At 40.8% G+C, this 21752-nt stretch overlaps 1 protein-coding gene across 3 annotated transcripts in view; it reads right to left on the bottom strand.

Annotated features, from left to right (window-relative positions):
- Window positions 1-248: 248 nt before the first annotated feature.
- The window catches only part of LOC103574458 (zinc finger homeobox protein 4), a 142069-nt gene continuing 120565 nt past the window's right edge, over window positions 249-21752 (bottom strand). For 2 of the 3 annotated variants that reach the window (XM_014443512.2, XM_014443508.2), the window contains exons 4-7: window positions 9583-13052; window positions 3863-6801; window positions 923-3781; window positions 249-725 (exon numbers count right to left, since the gene is read on the bottom strand). In XM_014443512.2, the coding sequence (XP_014298998.1) occupies window positions 264-725; window positions 923-3781; window positions 3863-6801; window positions 9583-12862 (9540 nt within the window). In that variant the 5' untranslated portion in view covers window positions 12863-13052 and the 3' untranslated portion in view covers window positions 249-263. Of the gene's footprint in view, window positions 726-879; window positions 3782-3862; window positions 6802-9582; window positions 13053-21752 lie in introns of all 3 variants that reach the window. The other variant, XM_053740345.1, reaches the window with a different exon arrangement.

Genomic DNA, 21752 nt, shown 5'->3' with positions numbered 1-21752 from the left:
TAACCGCGCGCACACGTTGGTTTGTTTAAAAATAATAACTGCGTTGATAATAAATTTAAATAAAATAAAATAAAAATGGTTAAATAATAAAATTTTCTAAAATAAAAAATAATAAAAGTTGTAGATATGTAAAAGCATGTGGGCGTGCACGCGATGACATTGCAGCGACGTTATTATCTTAAAAATCTATGCAGTATATTTATAGATATATATATATATATATATATATCTATGTATGTATATGTATATATTTATGTATAACTTTAGGAGTCTAAGAGGTCAGCCAGACACTCACCGGGGGTGGTGGTAGCGGTGCTGGCCCCGGCGTTCGCCGGGTGCTGAGACTGAAACATCGCCGTCGGATGTAGGAACAGGGACCCGTACATCATATTTTCGTCTGGCTGTTGCGGTTGAGGCTGGGGTTGAGGCTGCTGGCTGGCCGGCTGATTGACGGAGGCTGTGGGATTGCCGCCGACGGTGATGGGAGCGCCGGGAGTCGGTGGTACGAGAGAACCATCTTCGACGGCGACGCGCACCGACTCAATGTGTCGGCGCGAGAACACGTGCTCTTGCAATGGTGACTTGGGCGAGTACCGGACAGAGCAGAGCCGACACTCATCGGGGCCCGTGGGTCCGCGGTGAGGCTGAACGGCCGATCCCTCTGCCGGCAGGCCCGCCGCCAGTCTCGCTTTCTTCTCCTTAGCGCGTGCGTTCTGGAACCATACCTGCAACTCGTTCTCCATTAGTTCCATTTTGTCAAGTGTTATTTTGCTTATATTTATATAGTTTCATATTTATTTATTTTATTATCAACATTAATATTAATTATTTTCTCTTATTTTTTTTTTAAATATATTAATATTATTATTTAATTTGTACATTAAATGCGTTGTTGACCAGTAGCAGCGCCAATGAAGCTCACCTGGACCACACGCTTTGGAAGCCCAATCTCACGTCCCAGCATCTCGCACTCTGCCATCGTTGGTGTTTTGTAGTCGGAGAAGAGTGACTTCATGACCTTGACTTGGGTCGCAGACATTTGGGTGCGGTAGCGTTTTCCGCCACCGGATTGACTGCTGGCGTTGGCGTTACTGCCGCTGCCGTTACCACCACCGTTCCCATTACCACCACTACTGCCCACGCCGCCGATCCCAGTGGGAGTTGTTATCCCACTAGGTGTCGTCGCAGTCCCGTGTCTTGAGCTCTGAGTGCTCGAGGCCGGACTTGCAGGGCCACTTTCGTCATCCAGAAACTCTGTCGTCTCACTCATGCTGTCGTCGTCGCAAATACTACGCTCGGATAGGTCTGTCAGGGGCCCGCAGTCGCTGCCGAGTCTAAAGTGCTGGGCAACGTTGTGCTGTTGCTCATCTAGCAGACTGCCGAGCCCAGTGAGACTCAGCTTCATGGGTCTACTGAGATCTACGGGTTTGCTGAGATCCAGAGGCGACTCCCCGGTCGTCGTGTTGCTGTTACTCATCCCCTGTTGGTTTATTGCGGTCTCTTGTCGTCCATTTGAGGCATGAGCTTGCAACTCGCTGATATAATTTTTCATCGACTCCTCGTACAGACGTTTTATCATTGCGGCATCCATGTCGGTGTTGAATGCCGAAAAAAGTGGTGGCATCATGTTGGGTGTGCTCGGATTTGACGGCGCCGAATCCATAGACAATTCTTCGTCGGGTATGTTGTCGATGTTGACTTCACCACGTGCCACTTGGTCCGCGTGCTTGCTGCTCAAGTGTGACTCTAGAGCAGACTTAACTTTGAACAGCGCCGGGCAGAATGGACACCTTTTGTTTATGACTTGACTGTGGGCACGAAACTGTCCTTTTCGTTCACGCGCCCGAGTGTTTTGAAACCACACTTGAACGACACGTTTTTTTAACCCCACTTCACGCGCTATTGTCTCGAGCATTTTGCGCGATGGGTTTGATTCTATTTGATATTTTTGATAGAGATAGTCCAATTGTTCGGGTAAGATTGTCGTTCGCAGACGTTTATCTTTGGGTTGTTCGCTGTGCTCAGAATTACTCCGACTCTCATTCCCGACAATACTGTCGTCAAAGTCTTCAAATTTTCGCTTGCGTTCCTGCATCATCGCCAGCAGTGGGTGTTGCTGCAGGTCTGTGGACCCGGTGCTGGCATTGAGAGCTTGTTGCTGCAGAATCCCAAATGCCGAATCAGGTGGATAGGCCGGCGGAAAAAGGGACGGGTTCATGATATGTACCAACTGATGTTCGCGCCACAAGTCGAAACGGCTGAACATTAAATTACACTTATCACACTGAAAATTTTCTTCTTTAACTTCAACTTGCTGTTGCTGATTCTGATTCTGCTGCTGCTGCTGCTGTTGTTGTTGCTGTTGCTGGCGCTCTTGAGACTGTTGCTGTGGGACCATAGCGATACTTGGCTGCTGGATATGCGGAGGAGTGGGAGTGTTTAAAGGCTGCTGAAGTTGGTCAGTTAGAACAGGAACGCTTGTTGGATTATTTGGCACGGCATTCGTTGTCGTCGTCGAACTGCTATTGCTGTCTTCAGAGCTGAGAACCGCGGCGACCTGAGCAGCGGCCGCTTGAGCTTGAGCACTTCTCTTGGCATCTTCCTCCTTAAAACAATGTGTCTTCTGGTGTCTTATCAACTCATAGTAACGCTGGAATACGAGCAGACATTTTTTACACTGATAATTTAATCCGGGCGTACGTTGAAACCGTCCCGAGCCATCGTCAGCTTCACGACCGCCTCCTGGTGTCACTGGCTCGGCTGCCGGTTGATTTTCATAAACTTTACGGGCTTTTTGACGCGCATTTTGAAACCACACAACAATAACTCGCGGACTTAAACCCAGCAGCTTACTCAGATACTCGAGATCATCGTCTTTTGGATAAGCGTTATTTTCAAAAAACTCTTGCAGCACTTTTATTTGATAGTCTGTAAATCTAGTACGATTTGCGCGTTTCCCAGAGCTGCTACTCGAATTACTGCCGTTGCTGTTGCCGCTGAAGGAAAAATCCGTAGGCCCACGACCAGGACTTATCGATCTCTGAGGTGTCAGTGAGAGTGCGCCGGCCATTGAAGTTGGAATGTTTCCAGCAAGTCCAGAATTAGGGCTGGCAAAATTTTGTGGTGTCAATTTTGGTGGAAGCATCGGCGTGCTGGGCGCACTTGTCGTCGACGGCATGTGAGACGACAGCTCGTGGTGAAGTCCGGAAAAAACCGAGCTCATGCTGAGTGCTGGTGAGTGGGGCCGTGACTGCTGGTCTCCAGAACTCCCTGGCGAGTGATGAGACTCATCCATCTGTGCCTGCTGCAACTGCTGTTGTATTTGTTGCTGTGTAGTCAGCATTGGCTCCGGTATTTCTTGTTTTATTTCCGTTATCGGTGTTATCGTAGTGGCGGTGGTGGCTGTAGACGGAATGGAGTTTGTGGGTGGCGGAGTTGATTGTTTGTTTGGGCTCTTGTCATCAGCGGAGCTGCCACCCGAGTTACTTGAGTTTAAAGGTGTCACTTTGGCTTCACCAGTTTTTTCATACTCCTCAAGGTTCAGGGTAGTGCATGGTGGGTTGTTGAAGTTGTATGGACTGTCTTTATTACGCTGACGTTCTTTGAAAAGCGTGTTGCGAAACCAATGTTTTATAACTTTTGGCAGTAGACCACTCTGTGCGGCCATTTCCATGATCTGCTCCTCCCCGGGTGAATTGTTTATGTCAAAGTGAGCTCGGAGGATCTTCAACTGGTCGTCGGTGATACGAGTACGGGCACGTTTCTGAGAAGCTGCATTTGCCTGCACATATAAGAACATAAATTATAAATTAATTGATTATATAAATTTTTTTTTAATAAATACATAAATAAATAAACTTACCGCAGCTTGCTGCTGCTGTTGCTGTTGAAGAAGATGTTGCTTGGCAATGATATCAGCTTGTGGATTTATCGGTGGATATGGCGAAGCGGCCCCGTCGTAAGGCGGAGGTGGCAGCATCATTGGAACGAGAGGCGGTTGGAGATTCATTGCAGCCAGAGCGGGAACATTCAAACCCAAAGGTAATCCCATCATACCCATCATGAGTCCGGGATACTGTTGGAGCTGTTGCAATTGCGATGCCGCCATGACATTGAGCGCAGCCTGCATGTCTGACATCTGCTGAGCAAGTGTCATATGCGCGTGCTGCTGTTGCTGTTGCTGCTGAATGTTGTGATGAGAGCCACCAGGCTGTTGTGTGGGCGTAGTAGAGTCAGTACTTGAGACAGGAGTATTTGAAAGAGCTGGTGTAGTAGCGGGTGTTGTCGACGTGGCTTCTGGCGTACGACTGCTACGATCTTTGCACTCTATTGGTTCCTCTTTATCCTTATCGCGTCTCTCCTTATCAGAGCTCAAGTCTTGCGGCTGTTGCTGTTGGTGTTGTGGTTGGTTCGAGACACCAGCAGCAGCATTTGCGACAGAGGCGGGAGTTGAGCTTCGGGGAGCGGTGTTTGTTGAAGATGACGTGGCCGCAGTAACAACGACACTCTTCTTCTCATATTCACACTTGAACTGCTGAGCATATTTTTCAAGAAACTCACGAGGTACAAGATCACGGTGTACTTCTTCACAATGTGCTTTCAGCACCCAGACACTGCTGAATTCTTTATTGCAGTGCTGGCAAGTACTGCGAGTTAGTTCAGGTATCGCGGGTTCCTCATCACCCGCATCCTCATGATCATCATCGCGCTCTTGGACTTGCTGCATCTGTTGCTGTTGTTGCTGGGCAGCAAGAGCCTGTTTCTGTTGCTCCTGCTTCTGCTGCTCCTGCTGGGCCTGGAGCGCAGCAGCAGCTTCCTCCTCTTTGCGCTGTCGTCGCTGATGATTTTCATTGAACTGCATCACCAAGTCAAACCCAAAGCTCTCTAATAGATGCTTGTACATCTGAGAAGTCTTGTGTCTCGGCTGGGACAGGATGTCCTGTGCTACCTGATTAGGTTGGGGTGTCACAAGCTGCTGCTGAACTTGAGTCTGCTGTTGCACGTGCTGCTGAGAATGTTGAGGACCGGGCGTCGTTGAATTTGGGGGATTGTCTGACGCGGATGAGGCCAATTGCTGTGAGGCTGCTAGCTGCTGGAACAGCGCCAGCGGGTTACTGAATATGCAGTATAACTGTTGATGAGTCGACAGTTGCTCTTGATTTACAAAGAGAGCACTGCAACGCTGACAAGATAACATGTTGCTGTTGTTAGTGTTGGTACTGTTGCTATTTGCGTTACACGGTGGACTATTGGGACTAGTTGGCGGCTGTTCAATCAAGGGCCTCGCTAAATCCAACTGGCCACTAGCCGCTAAATCGGGTAATTTGCTGGCACGAGTTTGATGTAAAACACTGCGCATGTGAATATCCAGTGTACTGCCCTGTGAGTAAGCGACCTTACAGATATTACACTTGTAGGGTTTTTTATCCTGATCAATTTGTGAATCAGGCGTATCGGTGGGACTCGATGGGGGTACAACAGATATAAGTGTGTTGTTATTACCTTGTTCTTGCATTGCTCGTTTTAATTTATGTAAATGACTGACACTATTGTAATGAACAAGTAATATATTTTTTTGTGTAAAACTTTCCTTACAAACGTCACACTTGTAAGGTCTATTTGGATCAAGATATTTTTCCATTGGATAAGTCATTTTTTCTCCTTTGCGATGGAGAAGAGTCTTGTTGTGTCCAGTGAGGTAGCTTTGACGTGTAAACGCAACTTTGCAACGATGGCACTTGAATTTACGACCGGGATCTTGATAAGAGTCCTCGGCCACCGGTTGACTATTTAAATAATCTTCTAGAAGTCTCTGTTCCTTGTGGAGCGGCGGCGAATCACTGGCGTCGCTCTCCCCTTCGTCACCACCAGCACCACTGACACCACCACCACCACTGACACTTCCACTACCACCACCGCGGGTCTCGTCATCGGCATTCTGATCTTCACTGAGATTTCCCTGTCGTCTGAGAGCTTCTTCGGTGATGGCTTGGAGTAGTGGGTGAGCTTGCAGCAGACTTTGTTTATATTGATTGATAGCTTCTTCTTGGAGGTCACCGTGAGCAGCCTCAAGATGTCTCTGAAGCGCCTGAACAGACCGAAAGGATCTCCCGCACAGCGCGCACTTGGTCGCATCTCTGATCGCGTGGTACTGCGAGTGCTGCTGCAGCTTCTCCAGAGTTTTAAAGGCAAGACTGCACTGACCACATCGGTACTTGTAAACGTGTTTTTCGCTCACTGCGAGAGTCGGCGTCGCAGCTGGATGGGACTCTCGGTGATGCTGCTGGAGTTCCTCGAGGGAGCGGCAAATACGCCCGCATATACTGCATCGTGTTAGCTCGTCAATTTCTTCTTGCGCTCGTTCATTTTCTTCCTCGGGACTCGGCTTAGTGGTCGTGCTAGGAGACGTCGGCATCACCGCAGGTGTCGAGGTGTTGCGCGGATTGTTGTTCAGCCAATGGCTCTGGTCAACCAGAACCAGGAGTCTCTGCAGTCCATCAGCGTTAACTGAATGGATTTGCATCACATGTTTCTCAAGAGCCGCTCGCTCTCTGAACCCATCTTGACACAGCGGGCAAAGAAAATCTTGGGCTGGCTCCTCTTTAACTTCCATTTTTTCATCTGCGTCTTGCGTATGCGCGACTTGCAGATGATGTTTTAGTTCTTCTTTAGATGTCGGCTGGTATGTGCAGTAAGGGCACACAACTTCCTCCTGGTCATTATCAGGATCCTGATCTGGATCCTGGTCATTGTCTGGCTCTTGTTTCACTTCGCTGTCACACTCACTACCTTCTTGCCGTTCTGCAACAAAAAAAACATTTTTTTTTAAAATAAATAATAATTTTTGATAATAAAGTGTACAATAAATCTTATTACTAAAATACAAAGATAGGATAATAATATATCGAACTATATTGTCTTTATATATATATATATATATATATATATATATATATATATGTATTGAAAAAAACTAAAAGCGATAGTGTCACGTGTATTATTTATAATCCTGCTCGGTCTTTATTCAAAACCGGTATCTGTTGTTTGAGCGTTTTGATGTTAATTTTCACGCCAAGAATCACGAACCAGCAGCTAATGACGACAAGGGGCGACGTACATTTTAAAATAAAAATTTTTAAAATAAAAACAGACTTAGTCGATTGGTAAAAAATAAAAACAAAGTAAATAAATAAATATGTATGTAAATAAATAAAAAATGTCCATTTATGAAGAACGGAATATAAACGGGAGTTTTTCAATAACCGCTACATGTTACGAGTGCTCCAGGGCGTCGTGTCGTTAATGATGGAGTCACGGACAGCTAAGATCGTAATTTATGATTAGCTTACTCGCAACAAATCTTCATAAATACCTCCCCAACAAATAAAACATTTATACTACGCTACATTTATCCAATTTTCCTCGTATATTTTTACAAAACTTGTTCTACGCGTCAAATAAATCCAAGTTATTTCACAAATTAATTTTTTTTTTTTCCACCGTAACGAACAATGACACTAGAAACTTACCGGTAGTCTTCATACAATTAAATGTTACTCGGCAAAAGGTTCGTTCTATACTGAATTCCGAAACAGACTAAAGTCCACAGCAGCTTAAAATATTCTACGTACCTAAACTAAGTCTCCCCACTTTTAATTGTTTGACACTAAACCTTTTCAGAGTCCCTACGGGCCAATCAGAGACCAGAGCAGGTACGAGTACTTAAAAATCCTAAGATAAATCTTTTCATTCTCCGATATTCATCTACAGCATCCCCATAGTCAAAATTTCTCACTTATTCCAAATATAAATTTTTTTTTAGAATACAAATATATACACATATATATGTATATATATATATATATATTTTTTTTTTTAACCGTTTGCGTGACGCCGTCGTCCGGTCGCTCTCATCTTTCCGTTTTGTTTACGATTATTATTAATACGACCGCAATTATTAGTATCGATATAGAAAAAAAAAACAACAATAATAATAATTTTCGGTTATTAAATAGAGTAGATCTCACGCATTCGGTATATGCGGCTCCGATCGACGCAACTGACATTTTTTAACCGGCATTTATATTATTTTTGGAGAAAGTTATTATAAAAGAATTTAAATATGGAGAGTAATGAAAGGAAATGGTTTAATTTATAAAGAAAGATGTTTAAAAGAGTTGCCGGTACTTTAAACATATTGGGACTTTACCGTCAGCCGTATGATGATGGACACAATGGAGAAAAAAATAAAAGAATTATATGGAGAGATAGGTAAAAATATATTAATGACCGGTTGGCACGGATCGGATACCAGACCAAGATAAAGTTAATGGCCAACAAAACAGGAGCACGCGTTTTTAAATATATATATATATGTATATATATATACAGAATGTCTATCGAGAAATGATGGAAAGAAACGTTTGGTGCATTGTCCAAAACCGCATATTGGACGTCAGTTGCTTGTACTTCGGGATTGAGACTGAGAAAGAGCGCGTGCTTTCATTCTTTGCCCTGGTTTCCGTACTTTTATTATTATATATTTGAATTTACATATATTTGTATACGAATTGATAATAGATGTGTGTTGGTAGACTGTATCAAGGGTAAAAAAATGTATTATTGAGCGTAGCTGTATGCCGAATCGAGGATATTGTGTGGCGACTACTCAACGAAGAAGATGACGGCACACGACAACGCCATATGCAGGCAATACAATACGAGGGTACACATAATATTTAATGACCGTTATTTCGCGAGTGAATTAATTGCGATGAAGAATGTAATCGATGAGAATAGGAGGAGCTGGGTGTTTTTGTTATTAATTATTATTATAGTAATAATGAATTTTAATTTATGCCATTGTCGCCAATCGCTCACTGCAGATTCAACAATAACGTCAGATGGTTGCATTTTATTTGCTGAAAGAACTAGTTGTCAATGTTCTGAGCTCGACTTACTGTTTTTTATACATGTATACATTGACCACGTGGCACTTATCATAACAATCGCGGATATGTTATTAGTTAGGTTTTTTTTCTTTTACTGAAGCGATGGTCCGGGCAAGAGTTAATTGCAGAGAATGAATTCAATAATTTTATTTTGTAGTTTCTATAAGTCAACCACGAAACACGTGTGCTTTGTTCCCAGAACAATGAACGGGGAAAATGATTTTGTTTATTATATTTTTTTATATTTTTATACAAAATCTAATTTTTTTTGCTATACATTTTTATGATTCTGAAGTCAGCAGTAAATTAAAAATTTTTTGATTTTTTTTTTTCAACAAATAAATTACAAAAATAAAAAACTAAAAATATACACATGTAGAAAATTTAAAAAACTATAAGTGAAATTTTTTCAAATATTTTTTTTTTATCATTTATTCTTTTTAAAAAAAGTCCAAAAATTATTAGACGTTGGCTAACTTTACTATCATATTTTTTATTATATTCATTTTGGAATACTCCGGTATAAAAAAAAATTTTTTTTAATTTTTTAGATATTCTGTCTTTAGTATCTAATGAGTTTGTAGAGGGACATTAAAAATAAATATTAAAAAGAGATAAAATTAAAACTTACCATGATTAATGCTGGGATTGGGTGTTGTAGGTGTAGTGGGACTAGTTTGTTGATTGGCAGGTGCATCGGGATCGGCGACGACTTGAAAGACATCACCGATGTCGGTGTGAGGAGGTTCGTTGCTCTGAATGGTGCTTCGCCTGTGCATCTGATGTAGCTGTTCCATGTGCAGATGTTTGAAAGACCTGACGTGTTGGAGTAAATGCAATCTATGTCTGGCGTTGAACCCACACAAGGCACAGTGATAGATTTTACCTCCAGACTGTACATTTGAGCTAGCTTCAATAAGGTGTCGTAGCAGCAGAGCCGCGGCTTCGTGTCGCGGTGATGCCGCATGGAGGGCGAGTTTGTGAGCGCTGTTTGTGTAGTAATCACACGCGTGACAGCGCAATTGTGCTGTACTGGTAGGCGAGGCCAGGTACTTTAGTTTCCACTCGTTTCGAGGGCCGCCTTCTTTTACGTGATTCACGTGCTGCAGTCGCTGGAGATGTTTGTCCGTCTTGCAGTGAAGCTGGAAGTTGGCTTTGAGATTAGTCTTGTAGTTGCACAGCTTGCAGACAAAGTTTCCAGAAACAAGAGCGAGAATTTCTCCCTCGCGCGTTCGCGTTCTGTCAACAGCCAAATGGTGACCCAGAGCTTCCAGTGAGTCGGTACTGAAATTATTGCACACGCAGCAGTTGTATAAATTTGATGGATCGGGATCCGCAGTCTCTGGGGGTGGTTCCATGCTCTCTGGTGATAATCCAACATCACCACCGAGATTACTCATGGCAGACAGGTTGCCCATGCCGCCCATCATTTCAGGGGGAAGTTGAGGTGGCATTTGACCTGCAGTCATTATTTGAATCAACAAGGCCTGGTTGTAGGCCATGTCAGCAAGTGCTGCTTCAGCGTGTTGAGGTTTGTCGAGTCCTCCTAGATGTAAGAGTTGCTCGAGTTGCTGCTGCTGCTGTTGTTGTTGTTGCTGCTGCTGTTGCTGTTGCTGCTGCTGTTGTTGTTGCTGTTGCTGTTGGTGATGATGCTGCTGCAATGCAGAGAGAGTCTGTATATGTTTAGCATTTTGGTGCATCACTAGCATGTTGTGCGTGTGTTTTTCACTAGTCATGTGTATCCTGAGATTTCTCGCAACATTTGTCTCGTAATTACAGACATCGCAGCGAAATGTCGGTTTCGGTTTACCCTGGGCCGCCACGGGTCCACTTAAATGTGGACTGTGATTTTGTTGGTGGTGCGGACTCCGCGTGGGCATTGGCGCGTCTTGTGAGGAAGAGGGATTATTACTCGTTGCTGCGGCAGCTGCTACAACAGCTCCGCCACCTTGTTGTAACTCTTGCATGTTGTTTAGATGTTTGTCGCTCTGCATATGTATACTAAGATTTCCCTTGGTGGTGGTTGAATAATTACATACCTCGCATCTGTAAGGTTTGTAACCGCACGTGTAAGTTTCACCGCGTGCTAACCTAGGATGTGGTTGCCCGGCAATGCAGTATATACACGAGGTTTCACTCTCCGGATGTTTTTCTTTCATATGAATCTCCAGAGTCTCTTGATACTTATAGTGCCAATTGCACTTTGGGCATTTAAGTGTTTTGCAGGAATTTCTACTGTGAATGCCAGCCAGTGGACCACCAGGGCCCGCGAGTCGACTGCTGGCAAGAATCAGCTCGCATTTCGGACACTCAACGCCGCTTGGTCGTCCTTGCATATGCTCGGGACAGACGCCGATTGTCGTGCCGGTGAGAAAGTTTGGTGGCTGTTGCGTCAACGCTGCATAAGACGAAGGCGATCCCTTGGTCGATGAAGGAGGTGCTGGTGGTGGGGAGGTATAGTGCATTGCGTCAGGTGCTTTGGCCCATGACGCAGCACTCACTTGTCCACCGGTCCACGTGTGTTGTGACTGCTGGTGGTTGAAACTCAGTGAATTGCTTGAGTGTGAGGTTGGCGTCGTTGGTGTGCTAGGTGACGGCCTCTGTTGTTGCTGAGCCTGAGGACTGCTTGGTATTCCTGGTGTACTTGCTGGCGTACTCGTCGTCGTCGTCAGTGTCTCGTGTTCATTTGTTTCATTAATATTGCTGGCACTTGCAGCCCGCGCTGACTGCTGTTGCTGTGTCGTCTGGGCCGAGGAGGAGGAGGAGGAGGTTATCGGTGAGGTTTGTGAACACGCCGAGCTAGCAACTGGCTCCAAAAAACTAACGACCGGTTGCTTACCCCGGCCCACAGCCTGAATAATTGCAGATGTCGTTGCGTGCGAGAGTACCTGTCTCTCGTCGTCGGTCATCGTCAGCTGATGTTCACCCTGTGCATGAGCGACGAAGCTCTTGGCGTAACCAAAACTTAGTTTGCAAATAAAACACATGAGAATTGGTTTTACTGGTACGGAGGTTGAGGGTGGTGGGGCTACAGGCGTTTGTATTGTTTGCTTACTGCCTTCAGCGCTTCGATAGCTAATCACCCGATAACTGTGCATCACCGGTAGGTCTGGGTTATTGTGCGACGACTGTGAGGACGTGCGCTGATGCTGCTGCTGCTGTTGTTGTTGTTGCTGATAAGCTTGGTGAGCATACAGCCGCGATACGTAGAACGCACTGGCTATTTGGGGAAAGACAAGTGAATGCGAGACCGAAATACCACGTCCATCTACGATGCAACCGTCTGGCAGAGATTCGTCTTCACTGAGTTCACTCTCACCCTCGATGATGTAAGCAGAGCCATCAGGATTGTAGACTATTTTCCCGTCAAACTTTTCAACGTCACCACCAGTGGGACTTGGACTGGGACTTGGACCCTGTAGCGACTGCTGCTTCGACGTGGGCGACTGCAGAGTCATTGTGGTGGTGGCACTTCCCGCAGTCGCAGTTACTTGGACAGAGGTGCTGTTATTCGGGCCAGCTGAGTTGGTGGTTGTCGTGTCAGCGGTGGGCGTGGGCGTGGGTATCGCGTCACGAGTGCAAGGCTCAGTTCCCGAAGGTGGACTGGCTGTCCGAGGATGATGGGGTTGCTGTAGAGCAGCCCCAGCTGCCGGAGGGGACCCGCCACCTCGGCCACCCTCCTCCTCCGGGCTCATCTCCTGTTTCTGTTGCGTGTACGCGGAATTTTGGAAATTAACGCCGTGTTGCTGATTCTGTTGTTGCTGTTGGTGATGAGCTGCCACTAGTTGCTGGTATAGCTGATGCTGATCAAGAACGCCGCTCGTTGTCGACGAATGCTGTTGCAAGTGAGATGGCGGAATTGTGTGGTGCTGAAGATGGTACTGCGGGGGATGGGGCTCACTGGAGGGCATCACCCCAAGCGTGAGGCGAACTCCAGCCTCACATCACCAACGGCGCATTCGCCTGCGGTTATTTTGCCCTCTGTTGAATTACTATTGTATTTATAATAATCTTCTTCGGCCAATAGCTTTTCAATGTCCGTTTTATCTTTCTCAGCCACGGTTGATTTTTTATCTACCCCGTCGCAACCCCAGGTCGTACCTGAAACATTTAAAACAAACAAATCTTTAATACACACAACTTCATCACTATTTCATAGTCTGATTAAATATTACGCATTATCAACTCTTATCAACATTTAACTATTAATAGACAGCCCGTTCATTCATTTATATATATATATATATATATATATTGATTATTTTATAAATATATTGATAAAACACACTATTCCGTTTGTTAAACCATCAGTGACAAACTCTACACTGCGCGGTATATATAATATTATTTTTTTATTTTTTAGAAAGTCCGTTAATCCGAACAAACAACAAAGATACGGAGGTGATGAAGAGTGGCCCAGACTAAAAGATAGTGAAATACGCAGAAATGAGGCAAGCTGGGCACACAATTAGAAATACAAACAAGACTAGGTATGTGAGTATCAAGTACAAACACACTAGTCACCACACCGGTCTGCTTGACATACCGACACCAACAAACGCACACACACACACTCATGTCTGCTCCAAAGAGCAACACAAGGAAACGGTTTGGTTTGGTTTGCTTTAGTTTAGTCGTACAACACAAAGCCTGTGAGCATGAGAAGAGGTCTCAGGTAATGTAACACAACGCCTTGTACTGTACCGCGTCGATACAAATACATGTAGTTATGTTAATGCCCGTGTATGTGTGTGTGTGTGTGTATACCTGATGTAAAGCACAGCTGTGTTTGCGACCCATCGACCCGACTTATCTATCGATTCTGTATCGATAGGTTCCTCGACCCTCGAGAGAGTTTCAAACATAGACCAGATAGCCGGTATAAAGAGACTAGTTATATGTATAAAAATAAATATATGTATATGTATATGTATATGTATATATATTTATATAATAGACGGATAAACAAAGAAAAAAAGAATAATATATATGTATGTTAACGGAGATACAGTTTACAAGTCACGGGCATAAATCCATTTTTAGCTTTGTTGTTGTCATCATTATTAGTTTTTGTTGCTATTCAATTTTGTTTATCCAAATAAAAGAGCTTATTAGGTTAAAGATCCCGAAGATTCAGTCGAACATGAAGATACTTTTTTGTAAGATTAATTTTTCGAGGAGTAATTGTGTGCAGTACTCGAAATACGTTGCGGGTTACGGGTTACACGAGATCAGTCGAGCATGTCAATGCCGAAAATCAGCTCGAGTAGCCGTTGGTTTAAATTTTTTTATTATTCAGGCAATAATTATTGCTCAGCGTACTGTAAATTATTGAGTATGTAAATTAAACAAACGCCTAAGTACCTAAAAATTTAAAATGAAATTAAAAAATTGGGAATAAAGGTGGAGTGTAGGTATAGGTATAGACATGTATATATAATTTCAGAGATGGATAATATTCCGTGTGGTTTTTCTTCGAAGCGAACGGTGTAAAAGCGCCGGGAGCGCCCGGCCATTTTATAATTGCATCCCAATTACGTGAAATCAAGTCGAGGGATCATCTTAACTTCCATTCCTTCCATTCGCGGACCATCTCAAGTGCACGAGAGTAAAAATGAGGGCCCAGAAGAGGGATGGATACACAGGAGACGAGGAGGAGGGAATGAGAAGAAGGAGAAGGAGGTTGTTGGTATCCGTGGAATCTAACGGATCAAAATACTGGTACATATAAGTAGGTGTAAGCGTATCTCACTTAGAGATGTGTGCTAGTGTGTGTATGTGTGTGTGCACCAACATATTTCAGATAGGATGCACGTGGGGGTGTAGAGCACCGTGACGGCCCGAGGCCTCTTCATCTACCATATCCTCTCTTTCAATCTGTCTTTATTCCTCTCCCTCATTTACCTGATGACTGTACTCTGCATTCAGTGCTCGAGCTATCTCACTAAATATATATATATATATATATATATATATATATACTACCTCTCTCTCGCGTTATACCGGACCTAATGCTACATTATCTCAATACAACTCCCTCCTTATATTCTTTACTAATGTAATGTAATGTAATCTAGTCTCTCGCTCACTCTCCGTACCATAGGCCCAGTCCCAGTGTACACGAGTCCTATCCGCGAGTTGCGGTTAATAATTTCCCCAACTCGAGTCACTGAATTCCTGGATTAATTTAGTCCAGTCTGATCCTTCTCCCAGATTGGAAGACTCGAACAAGAATTACCGGCTATTTGTGACTTTTTTTATTTATCAAACGACCTGATAACTGTCTAAACTAATCATAATATCAGTCATAAATAATAATGGTTTTTAATTGCGAGGATGGAAAAAGTGGCGAAGATTAACGGAGGCGTTTTTCAGAATCTGATGGAGATGAATAAAATGATTTTTAAAAATGAAACTTGTATTTGTGATGCCGGTAAAAAGTTATAAGATTAATGAATAATGACCTTAAAGAAGAAGTTCTCATTCTCTTTGGACAGATAGATCTCAGTTGTATACTTTCGTACGTCAAGTCTAATTCGTCGCTGAGTTGTTGCTGGTCGTTACGTCAAAAGAGTGACGAAGCGATTCTCGTTTAAAGCTTGTCTCTAAATATACACTAAAACTCAGCTATATACATATACATCTATATATTTGTGTACTTATATAGAGTAAAACTGGCGTGTATAATATATAAAATAGTAGACGGGCAATTAAATCCACAAATGAAAGACAATCATCAAAAAGGTTGACGTGATTTCTCTGGATTACCGGAGAAATTAGCGGTCCACTGGGAGTGAGAGACATGTTGTCTCAGTCACATCCACCCAGATCAACTTTTCGATCGGTTTTTTTTTGTTTTAGCTTGTTGTATGTATATATATACCTTTACAATTAGAAGAAATTACAACTAAAAAGCTAATCGGCTTCTAAAACCGTTCTGTGCTGTAACGATTAACAATTTAACGCCTTTCCGCGTAGCTTTCCAACAGTCTATCAGACTATGCCTTTTAGTCATCAGCTTTTATCGCTTTTGGTAATGCCCAGCATCATATATATACATTTATAGAAAGTTATAATTATATATATAAATACAAATACGAATACACTGAATTTAAGTCAATTCGCTGTACAATTTTGAAAAAAAACTTTACAACAAATACCAGGAGCAAAAAAATGAAATATATATATATATATATATATGAATTTATTTATTAGTGAAGCGATTTGTCACGATTGGAAGATTAGTTCTGGACATGCCGTTATTGTATTGTAAACTTTTTTATCGGTTTTTTCCACCATCGTCATCACAATCATAATCAACCCATGCCTATATCTACCCGTGTCTTTTATAATTTTTTTTTTCGGTTATACTGTGAAAGCCGTGACACTGGCATGCTAGACTCCGTGAGCCCGGGGGTCTTAGTCTACTCTGAGGAAGAGGGAGACGCAGAGATGCTTTTAGATACTGTTACCTATACTTTAAGTTTTGAACTAAACCCCGGAACATCTGCTGAGACACCTGGCGATATTTTCCTACTTTTAGTAATATTTATCGCGTTTGAATGAACGTTAAATTTCTTTGGGATTTATTATTGTAAAACACAATATATTAATTCAATATTAATTTTAATGGGCATTGAAATTGATGGTGCCAATGATGATGATGGAAGATTTTTATCTCCTAGATTTTATTTATCAATAGAGATTAAGTATTGTTGTTGTTATTATTGATATGTGTATTGGGGAATAGACGGTTGAATGTCGGGTAAAACCGTCAGGCATCTGGACAATCGGCAGATTAATCGATAGACCGCGACTCGGGTCTCGTGACGAGTCGGATGACTTGAAACTTTGGTTGTTCATTAAGCTGGGCTATCGATTTCGTTTGATAAAGCAGGAGCTCAAGTAGACACTCGAACCACTTAAAGTTTAGTTGGAGAAAAAAATATTGAGGGACCGGCCGGAGCCATCGGAAGTAAAAACGAAAAACCAACTGATAAATAAATATTTTTGTCAATGGTTATTTCGTGTCCGAAGTAAGAAATTGAGATTCGTGCGTCAGATCTGAGTGGGAAAGGGGCTCTTTTTATTATTATTATTATTATTTGTAGGGAATCGGGTGGTTGTCATTGTCCCCGTCATTCCGAGAGCTCGCGTGATGGACGCCAGGCTCTCACGATATCGAGAGTCAAAATAAATCGATTGAATCCTTAGCGAGGCTTTTTAGGTATGTATGGGTGCAGGTTGCGTGTAATTGTGGATGTACTGCAAAAAGTGCGTCCGGTTGTTCCTTCAGTTTAGTGAAAGCCGGAAAAAGGAACGACGAACACAGGTGGTCGATAAGTCGCTTATATTTTCCGTAGATACCGAGATTGTCGTTGCGTAAAAAAAGAAATTATAATAGTTAGTTGCATTTAATATTTATGCTGGATGACAATTCATTACAGGAGTATGTTACTTTGTTGGCTGGCATTGTCCTTTGTTATTATTGTTAAATAAAGCCACTCCGGAAACAAAACCAATCGACAGACTATCGGTACTTTTGTTACAATGTATGACATGTGGACATACATTTCATTCATAAAGGCTGGACCATATGACCAAAACTAATGACATACATCCATAAATATTTAATTTCATGTTTTATAACAGATAGAACATTTCTTTTATGAGAAATTTTATTTCCTCAGTACTTTCTTTTAATACTTTAACATTTATTTAAACATCATCTTGTAATTATTTCAAGTTGTTAAATTTTTTCGGTGTTAATAAAATTATTCAAAAATTATGCTGGTCAACTTGCCTCATCTTTACCAAGACATTAAAAGTAAAAAATTTTTTTACTCTTAACTGGTATCTCATTTTACCCTGGTTACCTCTAATTGTTAAGTAGTTGTATTTTTGAGTCTCGTTGAACAAAAATACAAAGAAACCACAATTTTTAATGTATAATATACGATACAAAGTAACAAATTTAAAATAAAAAGTAACCGTACGATTTCATTGTACGAAATTCTCTTTGTAGTGCATCAGTAAATCATTGCATTTGCATGTTAATCTGTTCAATAAAAAATTTATAACTTGATTTTATTGTTTTCTTGGCTCTTCACAACATCAAAGAAAAGCTCAATAATGCAACATTGTACCGCTTCAAAAAAAAAAAAACATAATTGCATGAAAGGTAAGAAACCGCGAAAAACGCAAGTTTTGAAGTTTAAAAATATGCGTTTAAAAATATAACGGCAATTATATTATACATATTGTTTTATCAGGAATAAGGGTGTCATTGAAGTGGAGACAAATAGTAGAGCTGAGGGTGAGTGTAGGCGTCAAAGGGTTGGACTGGAAAAGGAGCCACTGATGAAGCTTTGGTTTGCCCGTAAGCGAGTGTACTTTATATATAAAGAAGTGGCAAAGTGAAGGAGGAAAAGCCTCAATTTAGCTGGCAGTGGATCCGGGTGAGGAATAAAGTGTCGGTCTGTAAACCCTCGTACAGAAGAATAGGATAGAGGAGAGATGCTCGCCGATTAACTCTCCGGACTGGGTGAGTGAGATTCTTTTAGTATGTATATATATAATAATTTGGCTTTGTGATATCAATTAAGTAAAATTAGCCCGCGACTGGCTTCAGTAACTGCATCATACCGGGTTTTATGATTTTATTTAATCCCTTTAACCCGAATTAACATGAGAAAGAGAATGAAGCAGTGAGCGTTTAAAAACACACCCCCGCAACAACTTAAACACAAAATCCGTATTCTCCCTTATAATTTCCTCGATTTTAAATCCACTTGATGGTGGATACTGCACCGTGAGAAACTCAGATCGCCCGCAACACGCATGCAAGCCGCCTTGAGCTCCGTAACATTATTTTCTGCTCTTTCGCGGTCGCCGATTATTAGACATATCATCGGCACACACACACACAGACACATCCACATATTCACACACTTGCCTTTACATCTGACGATTACATTTTCATGTTTTTATTTCTTTAGGATCCATAACAACTTTAAAACATTGGGGCTTAAATATCTGTGTGGCTAACGTTTAATCATTATTAGTTCTTATTACTTATTACTCTTACAACTCTCTTATACACTCAGCTCAACTCAACTCGACTCCTTTCTCTTTTCTTGTTCTTATTTTTCATCTTTGCCTTGAGCCTCCACCTCATCCAGCATAATCACTCCGATTTTTAACATGAATAACATAAAAATAAAACTTCAGTATTCGAAGGAAACCCAACTCTTATGAAAATATTTACAATGATTGTTATCAAGTAATTAGATAAATAGACGATCGATAAATCCGACAAAGATATCGATTATCTAATAAAAATAACTTTGATAATAAAAAATGAAAAATAAGAGCGACTAATAATTTTCACTCGTCAATCGAACGGCTGAGCGGTAAGTTTTTAAAATAATAGTTTCCGATAACGAAAAAATTATTATTACGTGATAGTAAATTTATTGGTTGCTGTTAATTATTCATTATTATTCATTGATATAGTAATAAATATATAAACAGCTGGATTGTGAAATACAAGCAGTCTTATAGTGTCTTATCTGACATTTCCGTATTACCAGGAACCGTACCATCAGAGGTTGCCCGACATTCGACAAACAAACGGAACACGCGATAGACCGTGCCGAATTAGTAAAGAATAAACTTTTATATATACTTATATTTAGAACTTAAACACTCATATACTCAGTATTTCTCTTTAATACGCTGTATTGAGGCTCTCATTGGTTCCTCCTTAAACTAATTCGTGTCATTCAATTTTTAATCGATCACTTGTTTGTACAAACTCATACATTTGTTTGCGATATACATAATACTTTGATCTACTTGAGACTCGAGTACGTCTGGAGTACATGACATTCCGGGAAACACCCGTTTAATAATGTCTACATACATTTTTTATTTAAATACTTAGACTTTTATCTTTACCATTATTACTTATGCACATCATTCTGAAGTTAACAGACAATTTACAATTTTCGGATTTTTTTTCAACGAATCGGTTACGAAAAAATAAAAAATAAAAATATGCACATGTAGGAAATTTTCAAATCTACAAGTGCATTTTTTTCAAATATTTTTTTTTTTATAATTTATCATTTTAAAAAAATCCAAAAATTAGACCTCGGTTGACTTCCGTATCATATATACATCTATATATATATTAACATAAAAAAAAATGTTGATTTTTTTTTTCACTGTCACCCCTCGAAAAATCAGAGTAAAATAAAAAAAGTTTTTTCCATAAAATGCCCAGTACTCGATCGCTTCCTATTTACTCCGAATGCCGTATTTTTTTTTCCAACTCCGAAACTGAATTAATTTGGATTAAAATAAAATTCAAATTCACTCCCGATTTTTGACAATGTACTAAATACATATATACAAATACATGGAGTAATTTCGCACTAGTTTCCTTCGGGTACAATTTCTTTTCTTTACACTAATTTTTCGAAGAGAGAAAGCGAAGAAAAAATGAAATTTTTCAAAGCCACCATTGTATAAATATAAAGATATTTTTTTTATTTGGACATATATATCTACATACAATCCTCGAGGGATTATTCGTAAGTTAATACGTGTTAAAGCGCGTTTATCTATTAAAATATTCATGAGTTTAAAAGTTGCTGTTGAACAATGCTCAGGAAACGGTCATTAGAGTGTCCCGATCTCAATCCCGATGCTTTTGCTGCCCGCGTGGTAAATTAAATTACACCAAGAGGTGTATCGACCGAGGCGTGATTCATTACACTATATAGATATATACATAAGTATATACACGTATTCACATATATATATAAATTTATAAGTATGTATTTAAACCGATACTTGTATCACTTTCGCGCTCACGCACTTTCCTGCCAGCTAAATCACTTACTACAAAAATAAGTTCGGAGCTACATAAAAAAATAAATAAAAAGTTAAATGAAACAATAAGAAAAAAAAATTATAAAGAGAGATGAATTGAACGCTCTAGATTCTTCTCTGTCTTGTGTATAGATAAGACAGAGCTGCGTACGGTATTAATGCACAAGCAAGCTTTTAATGGCGTCTGGGCTGCACTTGGGTCCATTATGCTGTCACTTATATACACCCAGAACTTAACAGTGATTATGTAGGAGTAGTAATGTAATATAAGGACAGTCCGCAATCTTAAGAGACCGAATGGGCATTAAACGATCGTTAATTAATAATTATCCTCGGTAAGGTGTATTTCTAGGTGTGCCGTCTTTTGAGCTTCGTACCGAGGATATCTGCTAAAAGATATAAACTTTAATATTATGTGTGTATGATCTCTAATATGCCAATCATCCACGCCGATTATTAATATTATAATTTGTCTTTTTTTTTAATGAATATTTTAATTTTTTTAATTCGAGCCCCGTAACATTATTTTTTTTTTTTTAATAACTAAGGACACTTGTGGTAAGACCATTAAATATTAACGTCGCAATGAGTGAATGGAAATTAAATTTTCGTTGAATATATTTTTTAAGGACGCAAAGTAATATTTAATTTACATTAGGTAATTTAATGCGAAATATTTAATGAGTAACAAGATTTCCCCATTTACTCAACAATTTTTTTACCACCTATATTTTAATTAAAATTTCAAACTTTATATATTCATAACGTATATATTTATTTAAATTGTCAGTATGTATGCATGGAGATAATTTTTGGTCAGATTTACTTTTTTTTTAATAAAAAATTACTCGAAATTAGGTTTTTTTTATTCCATAATTGAACACTATATAGAAACGGAAGAAT

This window comes from Microplitis demolitor, chromosome 7 (genome assembly GCF_026212275.2).
Source record: "Microplitis demolitor isolate Queensland-Clemson2020A chromosome 7, iyMicDemo2.1a, whole genome shotgun sequence".
NCBI classification, from domain to species: domain Eukaryota; kingdom Metazoa; phylum Arthropoda; class Insecta; order Hymenoptera; family Braconidae; genus Microplitis; species Microplitis demolitor.
Note: the sequence above shows the minus strand (reverse complement) of the source record. Positions and strands in the feature narration are given on the sequence as shown.